The following is a 21,742-nucleotide window of genomic DNA, read 5'->3' as shown; positions in this document are numbered from 1 at the left end:
GAGAGGAGGCAGGACCACACTCTAGGGGATTGGAGAAAAGTAGGGAAGGCATATTTTCTTTCTGATGTGGTGTGCTTCAACACCACATCCACCAGTGCCTTGATCTTGGACTTCCCAGCCTCCAGAACTCCAGAATAAGCCCCCTAGTCTACGGTATTGTTATTATAGCAGCCTGAATGGATGAAGACACAAGGTTATGGCTTGTTTGGGGAAGCCCCCAGTTGACAAGTCTGATTCTATAGTTACTGCCGTAAAGTATCCCACAGCTGACCTTCTCCATTCTGTGTTCACTGAGACCCTCACTTTTTCCAGATTCTGGCTCTCACAGAGAGGTCAACCCCAGTCCCTGGGAGGATTTATTGTTGGATGACCGCACCTGCACTTGCCTGCCCAGCGGGTCACTTTCCCTCTGAAGACCCACCATGTTATTATTGATAAGTTAGTATTTGATAGGGTTAATGGTATTCATTCCTTTTGTTTTTGAAACTTTCCTGTCATGTGGCAGGCACTCGATAAATATTTCCATAAACGAATGCTTCAAGGAGCCTTTGGTCTACATGGCATGATAAAACTACATTGATGAAAGGAATGGTGTCATAGGAATATATTCATTCAACAACTAATGATTCAGCACCTACTGCACGTAAGGCTCTGGGCACAGGTTGTAGAGAATTCTGAAGTAAAGGAGGGATACCTGGGTGGCTCAGTCAGTTAAGCGTCTGCCTTCGGCTCAGGTCATGATCTCACCATTCTTGAGTTCAAGCTCCACATGGGGCTCGCTGCTATCAGCATGCAGCCCACTTCAGATCCTTTGTCCTCCTACTCTCTCTCTGCCCCTCCCTCACTTGTACTCTCTCAAAAAAGAATAAACATTAAAAATAAATAAAAATTTAAAAAACAAAGTAAAGGAAGGAGGGCCCCTGAGTGGTGGCTCAGTGGGTTGAGCCTCTGACTTCAGCTCAAGTCTTGATCTTACCATTTATGGGTTCAAGCCCCACACCAGGCTCTGCACTGGCAGTGCGGAGCCTGCTTGGGATTCTGTCTCCCTCTCTCTCTGCACCTCCCCCACTCGCACTCTCTCACTCTCAAAATAAATAAATAAACTTAAAAAAAAATAAAATAAAAGAGGGACCATCTCCATAAAGGACAAGTACTTTAGAAAACAACCCTCATTGTTGTCTCCCACTTTCAAGGCACACAGAATGAAGTGAAGGCCTCAGTCTACCAGCTGGATGAGGTGTGTCAAAACTGTGAAGTTCAATACATTTCTAAGTTGTTGGTTAGGTAGAAATATTCTACCTAAGTAGTGCACTGAAACCAATGAGAAGCTGGGGTGGTCCGGTGTGGCCTAGGTGAGAAAATAGGGAGTTGTAAGGATCAAAGGGGACCTTGGGCAGAAGCTGGGTGCTGATACATTAAAAAAAAAAAATCAAAAAGGAACTCTCTGGAAGAGGTAGGTGAGATGGATGAATGTCTCCATCCCAGGGACACTCACCTTTCCTATCTATAGCCTGGTCAGTGTGTTCTCACCTGCAGGAGGTAAGAACCAAGAAAGTCAGCAGAGGCTCCATCAGTCCATGGTGACAGAGGATGCCCAAAGAGAAATGTGTAGAAAACCACATGGCCCCCCTCTGCATGAAAAGTCTCTGCAGGAATGTCTTCGCCTCCTTACAAAGAAACACACTGTTCCCAACAGGTTGGAATAACTCTACCAGTTTCTCCGTAGTCAGGAAATTGATTTTCTGTTCTCTCTTGACTTCCTCTGGACAGTGGAACTCAGTTATCAAGCTTCACTTCCTGTTCTCCCGGTAACCCTATTTGGTGAAATTAGAATTAGGGCTTTAATTCAATGTAGTGCAAAACCCAATGAGATTAGCTTTATGGTTTCAAGACCTCTGCTAGAAAACAGAATCCCGCGTTCTCTATTCCTCTTCCAAAAATTGACAGACATCTAAGGTGGGGGGCACTCTCGTGGCTTCTGTGCCCCATTTCGCCTAGACTGTTGTGACTTTGAACTCTTTCAGTGCTTGATATCTACCAAACTATTCTGGTATACCCATCTTCAAAACAAAAGTGACTACTAGATTTCTTTTCCATGCTGCATAAAAATAAGGTGGCAAACAGCCAAAAATAAGGTGGCAAACAGCCAAAACACGGGTAGCTGACATTCTTCAGGCACCTCCCAAGTGGACACAGTTTACATGTAGCACTTCATGTGATCCTTACTTGTGGCTGGCTTCGGGGGTGAATGACTGTGCAGTTCAGAGGGCCCTACTCTCAGAAGGGCCCCCACACTTGGTTTACTGCTCTGCTGTTGTTGTCTTGAAATTGTTAACAACTTTTGAGCAAGGGACCCTGCATTTTCATTTTGCACTGTACTCTGAAAATTTTACCCAGTTCTACCCTCACTATAACTCCACTGGGTGGTCGGTATTGTTGATCCCGTTTTTAGAATGGGAAACGGATGTTCCGAGTGGGTTCATTCAGTAACTCACCCCAGGTTATACAGATAGAAAATGGCAGATCTGGAATTTGAAGCCAGGATCCAGCTACCAACCCCACATCCATGTTCTGTTGACTCTGTGATGGCTTATTTTTGTCTATTTCGAGTCAGTCCACCTCTCTGAAATACGATATTAATTCTGGACACTGTAGAGGCAGCTTTTTGGCAAATAGGCTTGAGCACTGGAATGTAGAAAGGGTCCACAGTGACCACCTGTGGCCTGAATACAGACAGGCACATCAGGTGACCCATGTCAAAGTATCCGTAGGCCCTAACTGACCAATGAGCTACTTACAACGAGGCACAGTTATCAAAAAAGGGAAGATTCCATACTTGACCATAACTCGTCTTCCCCTTTTAAAAACAGCCCCCACCCACAGCCTCTCCTTTGTTGTTCTGCACACTGCTCTCTTGCGGTGTATTCATAAACTTCTATCTTCTTTGTTCTGCCTCCGGTGAATTCTCCAGCTCCCACGTCCCCCCACATATGAAGGCCCCCATCCGATTGAGAGACACGCCATTTAGACACCACAGACACTACAGGTTAGAGTGCATTAATAGGTGGGTTTTGTCCCTTTATCCGCACAATAGTTGTTTTAGATCTCCAAATAGGTGTCTATTGTAGTATTTCTTTTCTGACAAAATGGTTTCCAGCAAAATGCAACAAATTTTGTCTTTGAAGCCTAAGCAATCTCTTTGGCCTTATACACTTCTAAAATGGCATTATAGATGTTGACATGAAGAACATTTGCCGTATAACAAAATTACATTTCTTTCTAAGATGTAGTGATTTAATAATTAAAACAATATCCATGAAATATAAATACAAGGTATTCATAAATAAATTAAATTAGATTGTGGCTGCTAAGAGCCAATTATCACATAAGATATCTTCGATGGCTGAAATAATAAGAGAGCCGAATATTAATTCTGACATTCTCTATAGGCCATGATTATAAATTTAGCTAAAACGGTTTAATACGTTATGGAATTTTATTGAGATTTCAGACCGCCCTTAAAATATTCATTGTGTGTTAGAAATCAGTTGTCTTGATTGATTTTAGTTATAATTCTGTTATATGTTTACAAGATGGGAACAGGAGGGGGGCTGTAGAACTGAAAAGAAAAGTCTACCCTCCTTATAAAATAATAATGGTGATGGCACCATGATTGAGAGGTTGATACAGACCTAGATTTGAATCCTAGTTTCACCACATTCTGGCTGTGCGACCTTGAGCAAGTTAGTCCTCAAATGTCCTCATTGTCAGAGAAGGCTTGAGATGAGGAATCCATTAGATAATGGATAAAGCCCATAGCAGAGGGGCGCCTGGGTGGTGAGTTGGTTAAGCATCCCACTCTTGATTTTGTCTCAGGTCATGGCCTCATGGTTCATGAGTTTGAGCCCCGCATCAGGCACTGCGCTGACAGCATGGAGCCCTCGTGGGATTCTCTCTCCCTCTCTCTGCCCCTCCCCCACTCATGCTCTCTCTCAAAATAAATAAATAAACATTTAAAAAGAAAATAAAGCCCACAGCACAGAGCCTGGCACTTAGCAAGCACAAAATAAATGTTAGCTCTTAGGATTTCTGCCACAAAAGGGGAATTTGACCCATTTGGAAAGACGGATTTCCTTTTTTTTTTTTTTTTCAATATATGAAGTTTATTGTCAAATTGGTTTCCATACAATACCCAGTGCTCATCCCAAAAGGTGCCCTCTGTAATACCCATCACCCACCCTCCCCTCCCTCCCACCCCCCATCAACCCTCAGTTTGTTCTCAGTTTTTAACAGTCTCTTATGCTTTGGCTCTCTCCCACTCTAACCTCCTTTTTTTTTCCTTCCCCTCCCCCATGGGTTTCTGTTAAGTTTCTCAGGATCCACATAAGAGTGAAAACATATGGTATCTGTCTTTCTCTGTATGGCTTATTTCACTTAGCATCACACTCTCCAGTTCCATCCATGTTGCTACAAAGGGCCATATTTCATTCTTTCTCATTGCCACGTAGTACTCCATTGTGTATATAAACCACAATTTCTTTATCCATTCATCAGTTGATGGATATTTAGGCTCTTTCCATAATTTGGCTATTGTTGAGAGTGCTGCTAGAAACATTGGGGTACAAGTGCCCCTATGCATCAGTACTCCTGTATCCCTTGGGTAAATTCCTAACAGTGCTATTGCTGGGTCATAGGGTAGGTCTATTTTTAATTTTTTGAGGAACCTCCACACTATTTTCCAGAGTGGCTGCACCAGTTTGCATTCCCACCAACAGTGCAAGAGGGTTCCCGTTTCTCCACATCCTCTCCAGCATCTGTAGTCTCCTGATTTGTTCATTTTGGCCACTCTGGCGTGAGGTGATATCTGAGTGTGGTTTTGATTTGTATTTCCCTGATGAGGAGCGACGTTGAGCATCTTTTCATGTGCCTGTTGGCCATCCGGATGGGAAAGACGGATTTGCTACCTCAGTTATTATCTTTAACTTCTATCTCAAGGGGCATAATGTTTTCTTTAGCACCAACCTGAAAAATGATGGGGATATTCTCAATGGTGTGTCAGTAAAGGTTGAGCAACCAGCTCTGGCGGGCAGGGAGAGTGGGGGAGCCCGGAATTTGTTTGCTGATTTCCATGGTGTAAATACGCTCACCATGACTGGTTTCAGTGATGTGGAGTTGGGAGGAGACACACACACTCACCTCTAGAGAGCTGACACGACGCACCCTGCTCACCCCTGAGAAACCGGGGCTTCTCCTTCTGGCTCAGCTGCCCTCTAGGCAAACCCTACTTTCGCTGGGCCTCTGCTTCATCTGTAAAATGAGATAGTAATACCTATCTGGCATGCCTCGTAGGGTTGATGTGACAAATAAACAGAGGACACGAAAAGCCAAGGAAAACTGTGAAACACAATGGGGACTAACTGGGCAGTGGTGTCGATACACAGACGCTTTGTCTGATTTAAAGGTCCCTCGACTTGCAACTCCTTTGTCTTTCGAGCTGAGCTGCCCTTCAGCTGGGTTCTGGAGCTCCCGGTTTATTTACCCTAATCTCTTTTTCTTCTCTCTGACCATTTAGCTCAAGATGATTATCTTGCACAATTAGCATAATAAAGCAAGTCAGTTAGGCCTTCTCAGGCCCTAGGAAACAAAGACCCACTGCTATTACTTGAGGCCCAAGGCAGCTATGGGGACTGAGCTCTGAAAACCCTCAAGGTTAGGCCCCACCTACCCCTGGAGCCCGGAACAAGGGCTCCTTGTCCTTCGGGGACCAGTGCTGTCCTGGTGACCCGGTCCTCTTGTTTTCCCCTCCCAAGTGGGTGCCCCTAGTTTCTGACCCTAGTCCCACTGGCAGTCACAAAACTCTGTTTCTCTATCTACTTTTGACCGCTCCCCACTGCTTCCGCTCCCACTACCTGGAAAGCAGCCAGTGTCAGGGCAAGAACAGGAGTCAGACTGCAGGAGGGTTCAGGTCTTAGGGCCACCAGGTGCCTACCTTGGGCTGTTATGTGACATGCCTGTGCTTCCTTCTCATCTGTAGGATGGGGACACTAGAACTTGCCCTCAAAGGGCTGCTATGAGGTAAACAGAGTGAGATCAGGTAAAGTGTTCAGAAGAGTGTCTGGAGCATAGCAGTCATTGCTGACAGCTGTCCGGCTTCCGCGCCTTCTCTCTGTGGTCTCTCCCTCCAGCCCGGGCTCTGATGACATTTCTTTGTCACTGCCAGCACAATGTTTCCCTCCCAGATGGATGGACCGTTCCCAGAGGCCTCTGGCTTCCCTCTTGCCTGCCTAAACGTGGCTGTCTTTGGCTCTGAGGCACTGTCACATGACACAAAGGAGCACAGGTTACGGTGAGGAGCCAACCTTCATCTGAGGAGGACTGTGGCTGTGCAGACCCTGGGTCTCTTGGCTTCCCTCCTTTATATCAAGCAGTCCTTCCTGAACCTCAAAGAGGAGGCGACATCAGCCATGGCATCTCCAGAAGATACATTCCACGGCTGCGTAAAGAAGGGTTCTGAGGATTAGGATCAGAACATACAAGGAAGTTTGGTTACTTTTTCCCTTAGTGGATGTTTTAGGAGTTTCTCCTGTACTTTCCTCGATTTACAAATTCATTCCTCAAAGGCTGTGCTGGTTGTCAACCCTTTCCCACCCCAGCACCCTTGAGTGGCCCACTTCCCATCAGTACCCACCTCTGAGGATGCCAGGGAACCTCTGGCTGGGGTGTAATTATCTCCAAGGGCACTGTTAGCTTGATAAGGAGGAGCTTCTTCATGCTCCTCAGAGAGAAAGCATTTAAGAGTGTGTTTCCAAGGTTCAGCTGCTCCTCTAATAACAATAATAATTACCTTAATGTTCTTCAATAGGGGATTAGTTAAACAAATTATGGTACATCCATGGTACATGATGCAGCCATTAAATTAAATGAAGCAGAACAATACACTGTACCTGTTTCCCCCGCAATCCGAAGGTAGACCTTTCCTATGAAACCTGAAACGATGACATTCAGTGAAGAAGCAATTACCATTCATTTGTACAGAAATTTTTTTTGACCATTCCAAGACACCCCCGCCCCGCCCCAAATAACCTTTTTAAGGCTATTCTGATACCTTAGGACACATCTTGCTCACGGATGCACAAAATAAATGAAAGCTACAGACGTTTGAGGTGGAGACACTGAGTGTAGTTCCCAGAGATGGCGTTTGGTGGCGCCACTCACTGCTGGGGTCGCTATGCCTCTAGGACGGCTGGCAAACAAACCCTAGAGGCTATTTTCACTCATCTTTTTTGCCTTAAAAGCGAAATCCTCTTCGGATTTCTTTTGGTTAGGAAAAAACAGACACTGGTGTAGGTCGTTCGTAAAAGTGAAGTGGCAGAAAGCAAACTTTCAAAAAGTGGAGGATACCTGTCTTTCATTAATTGTTACGTCGCTCTAAACCTATACCATGGTTTTGTGAGTGTTCCAGCTTGGGTTGGGGGCTGGGCGGGACGGGGCAGAGGGGAAGGGTGTTGCTGTTCCGGATTCTGGAACCAAAGGGCAGTGCCCAATTGCATCTTGACTTAAAATCGTGCGCCTGGATGTGAGCCCAAAGTGCATTTTCATACTGGCCACCCATCTCTGGGGGAGAGAGAAAGGCCCGCCCGAGCAGGCTTCCTGCAACACCACAGGAAAGCCAAAGGGATATTGTAGACACGAGCCTGGGGCTGGAAATACAATTTCTGGGAGACGGCACGGTTCGGAACTGGATGTTCCAAGCCGAGAACGATTATGTGAGTCACTAAATTGAGGAAGTCTCTGAGACTCCCTTGCGGAATCACAGTAGGCTGGTTCAGGGCCAGCAAGCTGCTGGCCCAGCGGCGCTGCCTGGGGGACTGAACATCTGGGAAACACCGGAACTGCTTTCCACTGGAAGGGTTTGCAGGGAGCTCTGTACTGGGGAGTAGAGAAAAGGTTAGGGAAGGGGGTTCGAACATGCTACAGAGACACACTGAGGGAATAGGGGCATATGCCTGCGTGAGCATTTTCAAGGCCCCCACCCAAAGGGGAGTTTGCAGGAGGGCATTTCTGGGCACGTTGCCCTCGCTGCTCTGAAATGAGCATATGGCAGGGCAGATACCGGGCTGGGTATGTTGAATTTTTAACCTTACAGCGGGGACTTGGGGAATATTGACATCTCTCGAAATTATTGGTGTGTGCTTTCTGCCCGCAACCCAAAGAACAAGGAGTGGGGATCCATGCACTCTCTGAGTTCCTGCTGCAATGACACACAGCTAAAAATTAGTAAACCACGGGGTATTACCCTTATCATTTCTCCCAGTTAACATCTAATGTGAGCGTCAGTGGGCTGAGGAAGAAAAAGAAGCAATTCTAGCAGCCAGCGAGAAGCAGGACTGATCCACGAAGCTCCCATCTGAGATGTGCTTTCTACAGGCCTCAGTCAGCTGGGTAGGTGTGGCTCCACCCTTTGAGGACAGATGGCTGACATTCCAGATCTCAGTGTAGACAAGACAAGTAGGTTCCCAGGCCCAGGACTCCTTAGCAACAGGTAGGAGTCTCTGATTTGCTTTCCAAATGGCAGGATAGTCAATAAATGATGACATTGTATTCTAGTCATTCACCCTCTGAGATTTCGGTATGAATGACATAACCCTGAAAACTGAGGGCGTTGGAAATGGCTTTGTATTAGCCGTCTATTGCTAAGTAACAAATTAGCCCAATAAGAAGCTTAAGACAATAATAATTTATTATCTCTCACTGTTTCTGTGGCTCAGAAATTCAGACTGAGCACCGAGGGGATGGATGACTTGCGTCTGCTCCACTATGTCTGGGGCTTTAGCTGGAAATCAGAAGGCTCATCCCCTCACGTGGCTAACTCTTGATGCTGACTGTAGGCTGAAGTCCTAGCTGGGCTGTTGGCCAGAAAACTGACACGTGGCCTCTTCATGTGGCCTGGGCTTCCTCAGACTATGGTGGCTAGGTACCAAGGACAAGGGTCCTAATAGAGAAAGCCAAGCAGACACTGTATCCTTTTTACCTCCTACCTTCGGAAATCACAATGTCACTTCACCATACTGCATCTGTTAGAAGGGAGTCACTAAGTCCAACCCATATTTAAAGGAAAGATTGGATTCCATGTTTCTGTGGACCTATTTTACAAATACTGTGGGCCTCCTAGTTACATGGATGATAACAAATAGAAACACTTAAAAGCTGTAGCTCCCCACATTCCCCTTTCCTCACTGTAACTATGATGTGGAAACTCAAAGGGGGTAGAGAATTGAAAGATGTTGTTGAGTTTTGCTGTCATGGAGCCATTCCATTCCCAGCCTAGTAAGTGAGAAGGAGGTAAGAAGGACTCACTCAGGCCCTAGTGGGTAGTGCCCACAGAATTCCCGGAGAGGAATTAAATATGGTCCTAAGGATATTATGATGTAAGGAAGGGAAGTTCTAGTCTATAAATGGAGACACTTCATTGAAAGCATCATTAGACATTGGGCATCTCTTTGAGAAGGCACCCAAAACTCAAAAGAAAGAAAGGGGGATGGGACAAAACCAGTAGCATTTGACCCTGGCCTCTGGCATAAGTTAGCTATTTCAACTGCAAGTGCCTTAACATAGCTACTCGGCTTGTTTGAATTTTAGTTTCCTCATTCTTAAAATGTGGATCTGGTAGGGTTTGCATGAGAATTAACTTAGATAATACAGCTAATGGACAGCGCTTGGCACTCAGCACAAGAGAAAAGGAAGAGAAACCAGGAGTCATGCTAAAAGAGTTTTTCTAGGGAATTTTGAAGAACAAAATGCCAAATAGCTCAGGTATGTGAGCCAAATGGATGGGAGAGAAAAGTGAGATTTTCTAAGACAAATCCTTCATCTGGTAACAATGCAATTATGAACTTGAGTTTATTTTTAACTTTTGGTTGTTGAGGATTTTTTTGGTCAGGACACTGCTCAGAATGTGGACCATGTGGAGACAGTCTTATATGTGTTATGTATTTTATATATGTTACATTTTTTTTTTAACCTAAAACTAAGGCTGTTAGTATAGCATTCTTAAATCCATGCATGTTTTTACATAGAAATTTGTAGAAGAAATATGAGCAACCATTAACAGTAGTTTTCTCTGGGCTGAAAGAGAGACTAGTTTTCATTTTATATCCTTTGGCTCTACTAAATTATTTTTTCAACCTGGGTATATACCACTTTCTCAACCTACTTAACATAAATTAGGTGGTTTATGTTTTAAATAATCATGTATTAACTAGGTATTAAATATCTGTGTTAGGAATTTTATATGCATTGTATCTGATCTTTCTAACAACTTTTCAAGATTGGTTTCATTATATCCTATATAGAGAGCAAACTCTATATAGAGAGATTTTAAGAGAGAGCAATATTTTAGGGAATTGGCTTATGTGATTGTGGAAACTAGCAAATCTGAAATCCATATGGCAGGCCAACAGGTTGGAAATAGGGGTAAGAGCTGATGTCGAAGTCTTGAGTCTGAATTCAGCATGGCAGCAGGCTGGAAACTCAATCAGGGTTTCTATGTTGCAGTCCTGAGGAGAATTTCTTCTGGAAACCTCAGTCTTTCCTCTTAAGGCCATCAACTAATTGGATGATTCCCACCCACATTATGCAGTACAATCTGCTTTACTCAAAGTCTACTGATTGTAAATGTTAATCACATCTAAAAGGTATCTTACAACAACATCTAGAATAGTGTTGACCAAGCAACTGGACATCATAGCCTCCCCAAGCTGATACAAAATCAACCATCCCAGTGAGTTGGCCAAAATTTCACAGCCAATAAATGATAAGCCAGGAAGTTATATATCTCTGGGGCCAAAGGCCAGAAATAGGTGAGTAAACCATAGACAGAGAGTACACAGATGGCTGGCTGTCCTGGATGGGGTGGGCCAACGAGAGGGTAAAGTTGCACACCATAGAGATAATCTCTGCACCAGATTGAACTCTTCTAAGCTTCTGGATTGTTCTGATGCCAATTAACTATGGGATATTAGGCAAGTCACACCTCTTTGGGTCTGTTTTGTTTATTATTTCTCTTCTGAAGGGAAGGGTTGGAGTAGATAGTCTTTTAGGTTCTTTCAAGCCATACATGCTAATAATCAATGCCCCTATGAGGAAACATAAATTTATACTATGACAATGTATTGCCACATGCCCACCAGAATGGCTAAACTTAATAAGACTGAAAATACCAGGTGTTGGAGAGGATGTGGAACAACTGGAACTCTCATACATCAGCAGTAGGAGTACATTGGTACAATGGTACATTGTACATTGGTACAACTACTTGGGCATTCATCTGGATATACTATAAGAGCTAAATATATTCCTACTCTAGTACTCAGCAGTTACATTCCTGGGTACAGCAGACTTGAAAGAAACAAGTACATTAGTCCCCAAAAGACATGTATAAGAATGTGCATAGAAATTAAAAAAAAAAAAAAAAAAGCAAAAGTGGGGGGTGGGGGCACCTAAATGTCTCAGTGGGTTAAGTGTCTGACTTCAGACTTCAGCTCAGGTCATGATCTCATGGTTCATGGGTTCGAGCCCCACATCAGGCTCTGTGCTGACAGTTCAGAGCCTGGAGCCTGCTTCGGATTCTGTGTCTCCCTCTCTGTCTCTGCCCCTCATTTGTGCTCTCTCTCTGTCTCTCAAAAATGAATAAATGTTAAAATTTTTTTTAAGTGGCGGGGTGGGTGGGAGGTAATTAAGGTTAAATGAAGTCACAAGAGTGGACCCTAATTCAATAGGACTACTGTTCTTGTAAGAAGAAGAGATACCACACACAAAGGAAAGGCTATGTGAGGACTTAGTGAAAAGGCAACAAACCATCTGCAAACCACGAAGAGAAACCACCAGAAACCAAACCTTGATCTTGAACTTCTAACCTCCAGAACTGTGAGAGAATAAATTTCTGTTATCTAAACAAAAAAGAAGATGAAGAAGTAGAAGAACAACAACAGGAGGAGGAGGAGGAAGAGGAGGAGGAAGAAGGAGAAGAGAGAGAATAGGAAGAAGGGGGAGGAGGAGAGGAAGAGGAATGTGCTTAGAAGCTTTTTACTCATATTTACTTATAATATCTAAAAACTGGAAACAACCCAATGTTTATCAATAAAATGGATAAATATTGGGGGATATATTTATACAATGAAATATTACACTGCAATAAAAAAGAACCGGTTACTGTTACATGCAACAACATGAATGAATCTCAGGTATTATTAAACGTGGGGGAAAAAAATAGACTCCAAAAACACACTTCCATTTATGCTAAATTTAAAAACAGGCAAAACTTATCTGGGGTGATAGAGGTCAGACGGTGGTTACCCTTGGGAGTATTGGCTGAGAATGGGCACAAAAGAGTCTTCTGGGATGCTGGACATGTTCTATATCTTGAGTTGGGTAGTGATTACACAGGTTTATTCATATGCAAAAGCTCAGCAAGAATTATACATTTTACCATATGTATTTTATAACTGGGTAAGAAAGGGCTAAAAATTTTTAAAAACATTGAGCAAAAGGTGATTATTATTATTATTATACAAGGAGGTGATTCTCATGAGTCAGGACACTGCTGCCTCTGGGAAGGAGGGGAGGGATTGTACTCAAGGAAAGGCAGAAAGAGGCTCCTGGAATGCAGGTAATATTCTGTTTCTTGAACTGGAAGTAGACACACAGGTGATCACTTATAGTAATTTATTAAACTCGTTATAACACTTATTTTTTATATACTTTTATATATATGGCTATCTTTTGCAATTAAAAAATTTTTTTTCAACAATCAAACAAGGTACTTGATTGTTACTCTCTTGATGCTGCTGAAGATTGGAGGCTCTGGGCAGGACCCCCCGGCAGAGTGGCTTTGGCTCAGAAGGCCAGGTCCCAGGTCAGGTTCTGCTGCCCTTCCCTTGTTTCAGGGCACCTGATCGACAGGAGGTGTGTTTATTGTAGACAGCTCATTCCATTTCCCTCAAGAAACAACATTTTCTTCTCTTGTCTAATGTGTTGATTGAATTTCAGACAGGATTAGTGGGGTTGATGCCATTAAGTAAAAAGTCATCTCTTTTGGAAACAGCCCAGAAAGTCTGGATTCCATTTTTAAAAGCCTCAGATCCCATTAAGATGAAATAGTGAGAACCATGTGGATTCAGTTTCAATGGGAGAAGACAGAACTCCAAGTACTGGCCAGCTCATGTGGACACCTGGGAGGTGGAAGGAGAAAGGTGGTAAATGAGGAAAATATAATTTGGCAATAAGATCAGAGAATTCTCAGCAACTGTCTTTCTCAAGAACAAGTGATCAGTAAATCAAATACTGTCCATCTGCCATGGAATGGCTAAATAAATTACAGTATACCTATACCCTGAAACTATGTGCATCCATTGGATAGTACAAATTAGAGTTACACCAATGAACTTGGATGGATTTCTACCAGCTATTATTATTAAGAAAAGCAAGATACTTTAGCTTTTTAAGTCTCTAAAATACGACACTGTCATATAAAACAATGACAAACAACCTCCTCATTTATGTATATGAGTACCTATGTACATGTACATGTGCCTGCACATGAGTCTACATGTATGGAGAAAAATACGGAAAGAAACATACCAGGTTGTTAATATAGTTACCCCCAGAAGGATTTGGGGTGATAGTGGGTACTGAAGAGGGTGGAGGAGAAAGGGAACCACAACAAAAAATAGCCAATGATGTGATCACGTTTATGTGTTTATGTAAAACCGAATAAGGAGGCAGGGAATTAAACCATGCACTGCATCTCTACAGTTACTAGCCCTGGTCCTAGCATTGTAAAGAACAGAGGAAAATTCTACCCACCCCAAGCTTATACTCTTCTGAGGGCAACAAGGCAGAAACCTGCATAGCACTTGGTGAACATGTCAACCTAATCCACCATTCTAATTCTCTGTCTCCTGCATTCCTAACACTCTATTACCCTGTTTATTTAACAAGCATTTCCTGAGCCCACACTAGGTTCTAGGCACACTCACTGTTCAAAAGAACATTTCTAGTTGTGGAAAATACAATATAATTAGACATGGGTACATAGAAATTTTAAGTAAATACTTACTGAATTGGGTTAAGATAGCTCTAATTTGGACAGAGAGAGGTGTTATGTAAGATTTTGTCACTATTGTCTTTGTAGCCTTTCACATCAGGCTCTAAGGAGATCTTACCACTTATCAAATCTAACTTCCATCTTCTACATACGTGGAAGCTGGGGCCCAGGTATGGCAGAGTTGCGATCCCAACCCACAGCTCAAGAACCAGTCTTGTTTCCACCATACTATGAAGTCCTCAAGCAGAGCTGAGAGCAAATAATGCCTGAGTGTAAAGCATTTGCCATTTCAGTCATCTTTCATATGAGGCAGCTGATATAATGGGAGAAAACATGGTGCTATGCGTTGAATTGTGTCCCCCAAAAAGATAGGTCCAAATATTAGCCTCTGGAACCTGTGAATGTAACCTTAATTAGAAAGTCTTTGCAGATGTAATCAAGTAAAGATGAGGTCATACAGGATGAGGGTGGTCTCTAAATCCAATATGACTGGTGTCCTTATAAGAAGAGGGAAATTTGGAAACACATACCCAGGGGAGAAGGCCAAGTAAAGATGGAGGCAAAGATTGGGGTGATGTATCTGTAAACCAGGGAGCACTAAGGGTTGTTGGCAGCTACCAGAATCTAGAAGAGGCAAGGAAGAACTTGCCCCTAGAGCCCCGGAGGGACATGGCCCTGCTGACACCTTGATTTTGGACTTATACCTTTGAGAAGTGCAGAAGAATATATTCCCCTTTTTTTTAAGCCACCCAGTTGGTGGTACTTTGTTATTGCAGCCACAGGAAAGTAACATGCATTGGTTCGAATTTTTTAGATTTGGAGTAAAATCTGTTTTTTGTTATTTACAAGTTGGATTACCTTGGGCAAGTCAACAAACTAGATTGTTGGATTTTTTGTCTGTAAAATAGGATAATAGCAGCATCTCACCTGCTGTGAGGATTAAAGCAGGTAATTCAGGTATGGCACCCAGCCTCTAATTCTCTGGCTGAACTCTGAGAAAGGGAACGGACCAGGCTGGGCTCAGAGTGCATCTTCCCCCTTCACTTGACTGTACCATGTGCAGTGAGGCTGGCCAATTCTCCATCCTTTCAGCTGCAATTAACCTATAGTAGTGACTGGCATGTTGTAGAATAATGATCCTGTTGGATGAAGTTTGTCCCTCTCTGACATCAGTACCAAATTCACTCTGTCTCAAGAATGACTGCTCCAGAAAGATTGGGGTCAAGCTGATGACAGAGGAGATTGGTTTGAGACAGAAGACACTGGTTCTATTCCTGTCTTGGGGATTTGCTCTGTGACTTTAGAATTTACATCCCAGTGGAAAAACAATACCACCTTCTGCCTTGCAAGGCACTGGTAAAAATGGATAAGTTTTAAAAAAATCCTTTGAAGAATGGAGCAGAGTTCATAAAACACAAACAGATTTAGCTATAGATACAGATGGAAATTTGGTTTCAGTTTCCAGAATAGAAGAAAGAATTCCCTCCTTTCTGTATGCATCTGTGAAATAACTTTTGAATAATGGCTAGGGTCCATTCACAAAGATGAATAAGACACAGTCCCCTGTGCTCAAGTCCTCACAGTCTGGTGTGGAAGACAGAATGTTGTAAGTTCATGGGCTCATGAGAGCTTTCAGAAGCTTTGAGAGCTTTCAGTGATCCTGCTGCAAAAGAGCTGTAGGTTTCTGGAACTGAAGATAACAGGGAGGAAGTTCAGGGAAAAATTTTAGAGGAGGAAATCCTATGTCATATTTCCATTGCTGATTGTAAAAAGCGATTCTGGTCTCAAGGTTTCAAAAAAAGGTATCACAAGTTATGAAATCACCTCCAATTCACTCACAACACATGCAAAGCCCTTTATCTCCCTCTGCATTATACTTTGCCTAGGAAACTTAGGACCACAGAAAAACCTGCACGAGGATGTGTGAGATGATAGAAAATATACATTGGTCTCTATCTCCCCTCCTGCATTTCTGACACAGGGCTCCTGAAGCCCTTGAAATTCTCTGAATGATAAGGGTACTAGGGGCATCTTTTGTTCAATCTAACATTTGGTCTTTTATCCTGGTTCCTGACAGAGGGCTTCTGAAAACTCGGCAAATTCCTGGATGATAGGAGTGGTTTTGTTCTAACGAGACTCCCTGGATGTCTCCTGGAGAGGACTGGTCACAGAAAGACCAAGCCATGATCAGAAGCTTGGAATTTGCAGTCCTGCCCACCACCCTCCCCTCTACCCTCCCGTTCCCTCGAGGAGGGAGAAGGGCTGAAAATGGAATTATTGATTGATCATGCCTACATAAAATCACAGTATGTTTTAGGGTTTGAGGAACTTCCAGGTTGGTTAACACAACCACACCAGGGGAGTGACTCACCCCAGCTAAACAGGGACAGAAGTTCCTGTGCTTCTGTCACACCTAGACACATAGACCTCACCCTATGTGTCTTTTCATCTGACTGTTCATCTGTGTACTTTAACATACCTTATGATACACTGGTGAATATTAAGTGTTTCCCTAGGTTCTGTAGCCACTCTAGCAAATTAATTAAACCTGAGAAAGGAAACATGCAAATCTCTGATTTGTTGCCAAATTGGACAGAAGTTGTGAGTAACCTGGGGACCTACTATTTGTGACTAGCATCTGAAGTGGGACGGAAGCAGTCTTGTGGGACTAAGACCTTACCCTGTGGGATTTGACACTATGTCCAGGTAGATAGTGTTAGAAATGAGCTATATTGAAGGACACCCTCCTGGTATCGTGGATAATTGCTTCATATGGGGAAAAACCTCCACACATTTGGTGATGGGAAGTGTCAGAAGTGAAGTATTTTCTGTGAAGGTAAAAAAGACACACAAGATAAAGACACAGTAAGGGGTGAGGGAAAAGGAGAGGAAAAAGTTGAGTTTTTCCTATTACAGGATGCGTATGGCAGCTTTGTCTGTAATTGCCAAAATGATGTCCTTCAGTAGGTGAACACATTGGTGAACGGTGGTCCATCCAGACAAGGATATATTTTTCAGTGCTAAAAAGAAATGAGCTATCAAGCCATGAAAAGGCATGGAAGAAATTTAAACGCATATTCCTAAGTGAAAGAAGGCAATCTGAAAAGTCCACATATTGTATGATTCCAACTGCATGACATCTGGAAAAGGCAAAACTGTAGAGAGAGTAAAAAGATTTGAGGTTGTCAGGGACTGGATGGGGAGGGGAGGATGAATAGGCAGAGCACAGAGGATTTTTTAGGGTCGTGAAAATATTGCTGAAATATTGAGGAAAACATGTCATTACACATTTGTCTAAACCCACAGAATAGTCAACACCAAGAGTGAACTCTAATGTAAACTATGGACTCTGTCTGATTATGATGTCTCAAGTAGCCTCATTGATTTCAACCAACGTACCACTCTGGAGGGGGGGGGGTTGTTAATATGGGAGAAGTTGTTTGTGAGCGGAGGTAGGGATATATGAGAACTTCTCTGTATTTTCTCCTCAATTTTGCTGCAAACCTAAAACTGTAAACTTATAGTCTATTTTCTTTTCTTTTTTTTATTATTTTTAAAAATAATTTATGGTCAAGTTAGTGTATACAGTGTAGTCTTGGCTTTGGGAGTGATTCCTGTGATTCATCACTTACATACATCACCCAGTGCTCATCCCAACAAGTGCCCTCCTCAATGCCCATCACCCATTTTCCCCGACCCTGTAACCCCTCACTCCCATCACCCCTCAGTTTGTTCTCTGTATTTAAAAGTTTCTTATGGTTTGCCTCTCTGTTTGCAACTTATTTTTCCTTCCCTTCCCCTATGGCCTTCTGCTGAGTTTCTCAAATTCCATATATGAGTGAAAACATACGATATATCTTTTTCTGACTGACTTATTTCACCTAGCATAATACCCTACAGTTCCACCCATGTTGTTGCAAATGGCAAGATTTAATTCTTTTTAATTGTCAAGTAGTATTTCATTGTATGTATGTACCACCTCTTCTTTATCCACTCATCAGTTGATGGATGTTTGGGCTCTTTCCATAATTTGGCTATTGTTGAAAGCACTGCTATAAACATTGGGGTACATGTGCCCCTATGAATCAGCACTCCTTTATCCTTTGGATAAATTCCTAGTAGTAGTTTATCCTTTGGATAAATTACCTATTAGGGTGATTCTATTTTTAATTTTTTGCGGGACTTCCACACTGTTTTACAGAGTGACTGTACCAGTTTGCATTCCCACCAACAGTGCAAGAGGGTTCCTATTTCTCCACATCCTCACCAACATCTGTTGTTTCCTGAGTTGTTAATTTTAGCCACTCTGACCTGTGTGAGGTGGTATCTCAGTGTGGTTTTGATTTGTATTTCCCTGATGATGAGTGATGTTGAGCATCTTTTTATGTGTTTGTTAGCCATCTGGATGTCTTCTTTGGAAAAGCATCTATTTGTGTCTTCACTGGACACCTGCCCATCATCTGCTCATTTCTTCACTGGATTATTTGTTTTTTGGGTTTTGAGTTTGGTTAAGTTCTTTACAGACTTTTGATACTAACCCCTTATCTGATATGCCATTTGCAAATATCTTCTCCCATTTAGTTGGTTGCCTTTTAGTTTTGTTGATTGTTTTCTTGGCTGTGCAAAAGCTTCTTATCTTGATGAAGTCCCAAAAGTTCATTTTTGCTTTTCTTTCCCTTGCTTTCAGAGACATGTCAAGTAAGAAGTTGTTGTGGCCAAGGTCAAAGAGGCTGTTGCTTGTTTTCTTCTCTACGATTTTGATGGTTTCCTGTCTTACAATTCGGTCTTTCATCCATTTTGAGTTTGTTTTTGTGTATGGTGTAAGAAAGTGGTCCAGTTTAATTCTTCTGCATATTACTGTCCCAGCACCATTTGCTGTCTTTTTTCCATTGGATACTCGAAAATTAGTTGGCCATACATTCGTGGGTCCATTTCTGGGTTTTCTATTCTATTCCATTGGTCTGTGTGTCTGTTTTTGTGCCAAAACCATACTGTCTTGATGATTGCAACTTTGTAATACAGCTTAAAGTTCGGAATTGTGATGCCCTAGATTTGGTTTTCTTTCTTTCTTTTTTGTTTTTTTTGTTTTTTTTAAGAAAGGCAGACTGCCACATGAAGTGCCTCATTTGGAGGTGTCTGGAGTCGTGGAAGCTTGACTACCCTACGTTCTCCTACAAATGGACCTTGAGAGCTTGTTTGGAGGTTCTAGAAGGGGAGAACAGCTACTTGTATACCCTTGATGGAAGAATGGTCCTCCTCTATCAGGGAAGATTGTCCTCTTCAACCGACATGTGCTTCGGGAGGGACGCACATGGGGCGGTGAGGGAGGAAGGAAACACCCGCCTAGCCAGCCAGATCAGCCGAATCAACCCTGGCGATCAATGACCAATGTTGCAGCCAGATCGCCCACACATCCTGGTTTTCTTCTTCAGTGTTACTTTGGCTATTTGGGGTCTTTTGTGCTTCCATACATATTTTAGGATTGTTTATTCTAGCTCTGTGAAGAGTGCTGGTGCTATTTTGACTGGGATTGCTTTGAATGTGTAGATTCGACATTTTAATAATATCTGTCCTTCCAATCCATGAGCATGGAATGTATTTCCATTTTTGTGTGTCTTTTTCAATTTCTTTCATAAGCTTTCTATAGATTTTTTACCTCTTTGGTTAGGTTTATTCCTAGGTCTTTTCTGGTTCTTGGTGCAATTGTAAATGGGATTGATTCCTTGCTATTTCTTTCTGTTGTTTCATTATTGGTGTATAGAAATGCAACTGATTTCTGTACATTGGTTTTATATCCTTTGACTTTGCTGAATTCATGTATCAGTTCTAGCAGTTTTTTGGTGTCTTTTGGGTTTTCCATGTAGAGTATCATGTCATCTGTGAAAAGTGAAAGTTTGACTTCTTTGCCAATTTGGATGCCTTTTATTTCATTTTGTTGCCTGATTGCTGAGGCTAGGACTTCCAACACTATGTTAAACAACAGTGGCGAGAGTGGACATCCCTGTCGTGTTCTGGATCTTAGGGGGAAAGCTCTTAGAGTCTGTTTTTTAAAAACGAGATGCCATAGCTCATCTCTTGATAAATTGAAGAATGCCTTTCCCAGCTGTCCCTTCTCTGGTCACCAACCTGTCACCTGTGAACAGTGGCCATTGAGTGGAATTACCCTGAGTGCCAGGTGTAGGGAAAGAGATGTTAAAATGAAAAGGAAGAAGAAGTGGGGGAGGCGATCGAGAGCTTGTTAGCTTCAAAACACAAAGATGCTCTTCATGAATCTTGTTTGAGGAGGCGTCAGCAGGGGGCGCCCTCTGTAGCCCCAGCACCTACCACACTATGCTTCCGCTGAAACAGGGGCACCAACTTATCTTTAGCAGATGGGTTTGTCAATATCGCCCTGGAATGAAAGAGCCTGTATGGTGGCAGAACGCCCTGCTGAGGTAAAAGGGTCAGTAATTCCAGGGCTGTGGGCTGGACAGCAAAGAGTGACACAGAGATGAGGAGGGGGCAGTGTCACAGTGGCCCCAAACAAATTCCTGTGTCTTGAAGGGGATGAAACCAGAGGGAGGGAAGGAGGCGCCTGTGGCAGAGAAGGGGAGTGTTACCTCTGTCCCCCATCTTCCCTTCTGCCTTATCACTCATGGAGCTGTGTCAGGTGCTTCACATGTCTGTCTTTCTTTCTTTCTTTCTTTCTTCTTTCTTTCTTTCTTTCTTTCTTTCTTTCTCCCTTTTCATTTATTTTTGAAGGAGAGAGAGACAGAGTGTGAGTGCGGAGGCGGGGGAGGGGGGTGGGCAGAGAGAGAGGGAGACACGGAATCTGAAGAAGGCTCCAGGCTACGAGCTGTCAGCACTGAGCTTGATGCGGGGCTGGAACCCACAAACCGGGAGATCATGACCTAAGCCGAAGTGGGACGTTCAACTGACTGAGCCACCCAGGCGCCCCTTCACATGTGTTTCTTAATCTTCGACTTAAGAGTCTGAAGATGAACCCACTGTTATGAGCTATGGACCCTGAACCTCTCCGTTCCCATACATAAAATGGGATATTAGCACCTGCCCCGGACCACCTTCCTTCCTTTTTAATTTAATTTTATTATTTTATTTTATATTCCATAGAAAGCAGAAAAATAGTATATTCCAAAGAATGGCAGAGATAAGAAATTCATCCTGAAAAAATTAGTTTGGTTTAGTTCTGTTGGGACAGACCATCCCTCTGAGCATCCCCTCCTGTCAACTGCCCCCCTGGAGTCTTATTGTCTTGTGACAGTTTTTAAACACTTGGCTGATTCCCATGTTGGAAGTTGGCAGGAGCGACCCTCAAATCCACAGATTTCAAGGCGAGAGTAATGTTATTTCTCAGAAGAATAGCACCTTCTATCTGGGAAGACTACATTTGCTTTTTATGGAGTTGGCAGAGCTTAGGTTACATAAGCACATAATTCATCAAAGTGTTAAAAAGGTGACTGGAAAAAAATGTCACACTGGGGAGTAAGGTATTCAAATGTGGCGTGAATGTTTAAGGCAGCTGCTGGCCAAAATTTAAGGCAAGTCAAGGAAGGATGTCCAAAGGCAGGCAGCCTGGCTCTGGTGGGGCAGCCGGGTATGACTCCTGACACTTGTACTTACCTGTTGCCTTTGTTCCCT

The 21,742-nt window shown here is 43.0% G+C and overlaps 1 protein-coding gene across 2 annotated transcripts in view; it reads left to right on the top strand.

Moving 5' to 3' along the window:
* The window catches only part of LBH (LBH regulator of WNT signaling pathway), an 89,251-nt gene that overhangs the window by 7,086 nt on the left and 60,423 nt on the right, over positions 1–21,742 (top strand). Inside the window, exons 1-2 of one of the 2 annotated variants that reach the window (XM_042933328.1) lie at positions 7,495–7,766; positions 8,315–8,542. In XM_042933328.1, the coding sequence (XP_042789262.1) occupies positions 8,472–8,542 (71 nt within the window). In that variant the 5' untranslated portion in view covers positions 7,495–7,766; positions 8,315–8,471. Of the gene's footprint in view, positions 1–7,494; positions 7,767–8,314; positions 8,543–21,742 lie in introns of those variants that run through there. The other variant, XM_042933330.1, reaches the window with a different exon arrangement.

The sequence above is a fragment of the Panthera leo genome, chromosome A3 (genome assembly GCF_018350215.1).
Source record: "Panthera leo isolate Ple1 chromosome A3, P.leo_Ple1_pat1.1, whole genome shotgun sequence".
Classification (NCBI taxonomy): domain Eukaryota; kingdom Metazoa; phylum Chordata; class Mammalia; order Carnivora; family Felidae; genus Panthera; species Panthera leo.
The sequence above is the reverse complement of the archived record's forward strand: the minus strand, read 5'-3'. Positions and strand labels throughout refer to the sequence as shown.